Here is a 5,814-nt window from a genome sequence, read left to right as displayed (position 1 = left end):
AGCTTCATGCCGCAACAAGGAGGAAGGGAGATCCATTGATGCATTTGCTTTCCAAGTTGGAGCATTTTAGGTGTTTTCTTTCCTTTGATTTTAATGTCTAATTTTATGTATCTTTGTATTGCAAGAATGAGGAACTAAACCCCCTTAGTTGGGGGGTGATTCGAAACCATGTACATGCTTGCAATATGATTTGATTACATTCAGTTGTTATTTCATAAGTTGCGGATTCAATTCGTTCATCTACTTGATTGATAACTTATTTGTGTATGTTGATTGAGAGTGCACGCTTAGTTTTCATGCATGAATATAATGCTAGATTATGAGGGAGTTTCACCTAATAGTTACAATCTTATAATCACAAGTAGTGAAGGTCGCTTGAAAACGATCGCGTTGAATGAATTCTTGGCACTAGTTTCATGCTCATCATAGTAACGAATGCCTCGTCAACACTTATAGTTCTCATTGTGCTTCATGATTCTTGATTGTATCTTTATTGTGCTCATCACGTAAGGAACCTTTGAGGAATGCTTTGAATTGTTGTATGCGCTTTTCCATCCAATTCATTAACTTAAGGAGAACTTGAAGGTTAATTTAAGCGTATCTAATTAACTTGGGGTGTTGAGTTTCATAATTTATTGAAAGAACAACTGAAAATCATTTTGTTTGCAAGTGTGTCATGTGTGGAGAAGAACCTCCTAACTAGCCTTTTATCCATCCTTTTCATCCAAAAACGTTTTACAATCTGTTTTGTTTTAAAGTTTCTGTTTTGTTTTCAATTTTCGTCCAAAACAAATCCCCCTTTATTTTGAAGTCTTAGATTAGTTAGAAAGTGTTTTGATTTATGTTTCTAAGTGTTTTGATTCAAGTTTTCATCCAACTTCGTCCAAGTTCTTGTTAGGTTCTCAAAACTGCCCAGAAAGTGGTTTTTAGGCAGTTTTGAGTCATTAGGTTGCTGTTTTGAGTTTTATGTTTGTTTAAGTATTTTAAAGTATAGTTTTGCATTCTTTGAGTCTAGTTTAGTGTTTTAAATTTTGTTTTTATGTTTTTAAGTCAGTTTTCAAGTGTTTAGCAATCCCTCCTAATCCCCGGCCTAGAACGATCCCTACTTACATACTTTACTACATTTGATAAAAAGAGGGTTTAATTTTGTGTGTTAACTTATTTTACGCATCAGATGTGGTGCGTAGGAGGCGTGCAAGAGAAGCGAGAGCAAGAGGAGATGGTCCTAGCACGACAAGAGAAGATCATCCTAGCACCACAAATTGGTTAAGTGATGATGATTAGAGTACTTTTTGTAATCGTAGCCCATAGTTTTCCAATCACCTTGGGTTGTAATTTATTATTTATTGAATTGAGTATTTTATGTTGTTTCGAATTTATTGAATTTAGTACTTTATTTAAAGTGAGAATAAATTTATTTAATATGGTAATATATTTATACTATAAGAGAATCTTTATTCAAATGACATAAACACACCAAATAATAAAAACCTCACCAAATGAACTAAAATAAAATACACCAAATAAAATTACATAAACACACCAAATAATAAAAACCTCACTAAATGAACTAAAATAAAACACACCAAATAAAATTACATAAACATACCAAATAATAAAAAACACACTAAATGAACTTAATTATCTTCAGCTTGTTTCAATGCCTACTGGTGCTCTATCAAGTCATTTTGCCGGGCATTGTGCATGTCTGGCCTTTGAAATGCAGTATATCGTTGAATACCCCTTTCATTGTAACGTCTGTCCCTTTCTAATGGCTCATGTTGCACGGGCTTATTGGTGACGTCATGAGCACAATATATACGTGTTCTTGAATTGTTCATCGTGTCTGGCTCATATTCATCAATGGCTTCATAATCGTACTCATCTTCCACAATCATGTTGTGAAGAATGATGCACGTCATCATGATGGATCTAAGCAACTCTACATCAAACAATCTGGCAGCACCCCTGACGATCGCCCAGCGAGCTTGGAGGATACCGAAACAACGCTCCACATCCTTCCTGCACCCCTATTGACATCTTGCAAAGTGTTTTTCCTTTGCACTTCGTGGACGTGGCACTGTTTTGACAAATGTTGACCACCTTGGGTAAATGCCGTCAGTTAGGTAGTATGGCCCGTCGTACATACGTCCGTTAACCTCATACGTGAATTTTGGTGTCTTTCCTTGCAGGACATCATTGAACACTGGGGATTGGGCAAAGACGTTGAGGTCATTTTGAACTCCCGGAACCCCGAAAAAGGCGTGCCAAATCCATGTATCAAAAGATGCCACCGCCTCCAAAATGATACTTTTTGCTCATTTTCTGTCTCCATAAGCGCCTTGCCATGCACTTGGACAGTTTTTCCACGTCCAATACATACAATCAATGCTCCCAATCATCCCAGGAAAACCTCGTATCCCCACCTTCTTCAGAAGCCTTTCCAAGTCCATGTGAGTAGGTTTCCAGAGGTACTCTACGGTGTAGGTAGATTCGATTGCTTCGCAAAACCTCATCAAGGACTCAAGAATGGTTGATTTCCCCATCCTCGCTATCTCATCCACTTGGTCTGCAGATGCTCCATACGCAAGCATCCGCAACGCAGCAATAATTTTTTGCTCGGGAAGGAGACCCATAGCACCACAAGCATCATTCTTTTGCACAAAGTAAGAATCATGGTTGCAAATAGCAATCATGATTTTGTTGAACAAATATCGTTCCATTCTAAAACGACGTCTGAAGTACGTATCAGGAAATGCATTATTATGGACAAAATAATCGTCCAACACCTCCTCACCTCGTTGTTGCCTGCTTCTATCAAGGTTTCCGGAATTGGTGGGCCTGCATATCTGAGCCACAGCTTGGATGACTCGACGGGAATGTGAGTCTCTGGCCATTCTTGCTTCGTCATCTCTCCTTCTCCGCTCCTCATCCTCTTCCTTCTCATATTGGGCTATATGGAGATTGAACATTCCTTCAGATTAGTTAAACAATTCTTCCTCTTCTTGATTGATTTCCCACATCATGCTTGAAGAAAAAGACATTGTAAGTAGAAACTATGAATAATGATACAGATTTGGATTTGGTGAAGAAGGAAGCGGTAACTATGAATAATGATAGAGATATTGAGAAAATTAGTGTGAGATTTAAAAGGATGGATAATGGATTATATGGAGAATTCTGAAATGATTAGGTTGTAGATAGTGCCACGTGGCATGCCATCATTCATTAAAAATCTGATCAAAATCTATCCTAAAAGATTCTGAAAAGATAACGACACGTGGCACGACGACATTTGATAAAAATTTTATCGAAATCCATCACCAATAATTATCTTTTCGGATAATGACACGTGGTGCAACGAGAACGATTTAAAATCTGATCGAAATCTATCCTCAAATATTCTGAAAAGATAACGACATGTGGCACAATGACATTGGATAAAAATCTTATCGAAATCTCTGACCAATAATAGTCATTTTGGGTAAATGGCATGTAGCGCAACGAGAACGATTTAAAATATCTTATCTGAAATTACAAAAAAAATTATTTAGTATTATTTTGTAAAAAAAAATTAATAAATATTTTATTGCCTATTGCCAAGGCTATTTAAGTGCAAGGGTGGAGATGCAAAAGACAGTTACTGTTCATTATGGCAGGTACTGTTTACAGGGTGGATTGAATAGTGGATTGCCTGGGGGAAGGCTCTAAGGGTGAAGTTGCTCTAAAGGGGAGGGGTGAGTTTAGCCTCACAATGGGCTAGCAATAATGTGATTCAATCAGTTATTTATTAAATATTATTTTCTCTATTTTTAAACATGTTTAAAACATCATAAGAGGCATGTAATGCCATTTATAAAAAAGGTTTTTCGCACACGGATAATAATGTGATTAAGTTAATTTTCAAATGATTTTTTTTAAATAAACGATATTATCTACACTAAAGGGGAGGGGTGGGCTTGGCCTCACAATAGACTAGCAATAATATGATTCAATCAATTGTTTATTAAATATTATTTTCTCTATTTTTAATGTAAATTCTACAGAGACCGATTTTATTATGTGAATTCAGCTGCTTTAATTGGTTTATGAGGGATTTCTTCTAACATGATATAAAATTATTCATTTACTTCAAATATTTGACTTTTTTGTCAATTTATGCATATAAATACATTTAAAACATATAAGTCGCGAGTAGCACGCTGTGATTCAAAAATTTTCTTATGTACGCACGTGAGCGCGTGCATGAAGGCTATTATATATAAAGAGAGAAGAAAAAGAGAATAATGTTTTGGTGTCACCTGTCACAGCCCGTCCCGAAAATTCTATATCGGGAACGTGAAATGACAGAATTACCCTTAACGGGTATCAAGGTATGTGTGTATGTGACATTATTTAGACTTAAACTTTATAAACTTTGGAATTTGCTTATGTGGGATTGTTGTGTGGTTAGGGAATTAAGATGAAAAATTGATGAAGTGGTTTGGTGTTGGACCACACAACACACACTCACGCACTCCCTGCTCTCTCCCTCTTCCCCGTACCTCTCTCTCTCTCATCCCTCTCGACTCTCTCTCTCTCACCCTCGATTGTACGAACAAGCCCAAAACCCTCCAAAACTTTGTGGATCAAAGCAAATAAGGTATGATTCTTCATCCTTGTGATGTTCTGAGTCGATTGGTACTAGTTTTAGGAAGTGAAACCCTCGGAATTGTTGTGAAACCATAACCCCGAAAATGTGCATTGTTCATGCACACATGAAATCTTGCATTTCAGGGAATTTCAAGCTCACAGTGAGCTTAAGGACATCCTCACGAGCTTCGGGGTACTTCGTTGGTGATATTTGGACGTCGGAGGACCGAGAACGGAGGTTCTCAAAATTTCCGAACTATCGTGCTTCCCCAGGTAAAATCTAGTGAATTTTAGACCTTGAAACTTTTCCATCGTGATTCTACATGTTGAGGGCTTCAAATTGATATAAAATTCGAAGAAAACGGTTGAGAAACGAAGGAGAACAAGTGATTTTAAAACTCGCCGGAATCCGGTCACCGGAAAAACCAATCCGGCGACTGGCTGAGGAAGATGATGCGCGTGGGGGCGCGTGGACCCGTGCCACCCACGGCACGTGGCAAGCCTAAAAATTTTTCTAAAAATTTCTCGACGTCCGTGACGTCGAATAGGTCGATGTGGTATATTCATATACCCAAATTGAGCATCGTATGAGAAGTTATTTCGAATTGTTGGTTATGTGTTTAAATTAACGTTTTTATAGTTGTTTCGCATATAGGTGACACCTATCCCAAGGATGAGCGCATCCAGGGACGTCACGGAGGTTACGACCCATCGACTTACCAGTGAGTGGGCAGTTTTGTTTTCGTATTACCTATATACTACTGTTTTTCCCAGAAAATGCGTTTATATGAAAATATGTTTTAAATTGCCATGCATGCAATTGTTGAGATATTTGAATTGATAATTGATGTATATATATGTGAATTGACGCTGTGGACGCACAGGTGAGTTTTTACATTATTCATGCGATTTATTTTTGTGAATTGTATTGAAAGCTCATAACCTGCACCCTAGGTGTTAGTGCTTATATTATTATTCACCACACCGCACGCTCACCTTGGATCCAAGTAGGTGTATGTTGTACAGACCATGTGAGGGTTCCGACATGCTAGTCATATAGATCACTAGATGTGATTCCGACTAGTGGGTGACCTTAGTTATGCGCGACGATGATTGATGAGAGAAGCACTAAAGCATATTCTTACACTTTTCATCGTACAGACTACCATACGTAGTTCCGAG

The 5,814-nt window shown here is 37.7% G+C and overlaps 1 protein-coding gene across 1 annotated transcript; it reads right to left on the bottom strand.

Annotated features, from left to right (window-relative positions):
- Positions 1 to 1,664: 1,664 nt before the first annotated feature.
- LOC139191686 (uncharacterized) lies at positions 1,665 to 2,972 on the bottom strand. Its single transcript, XM_070812679.1, has 4 exons — positions 2,798 to 2,972; positions 2,384 to 2,569; positions 2,104 to 2,206; positions 1,665 to 1,968 (listed from the first exon to the last, which is right to left on the bottom strand). Exons 1-4 carry the CDS (start codon positions 2,970 to 2,972, stop codon positions 1,665 to 1,667), a joined length of 768 nt encoding a protein of 255 aa, XP_070668780.1.
- Positions 2,973 to 5,814: the final 2,842 nt, after the last annotated feature.

This window comes from Malus domestica, chromosome 15, assembly GCF_042453785.1.
Source record: "Malus domestica chromosome 15, GDT2T_hap1".
NCBI classification, from domain to species: Eukaryota; Viridiplantae; Streptophyta; class Magnoliopsida; order Rosales; family Rosaceae; genus Malus; species Malus domestica.
This window is presented reverse-complemented; position numbering and strand designations above follow the sequence as displayed.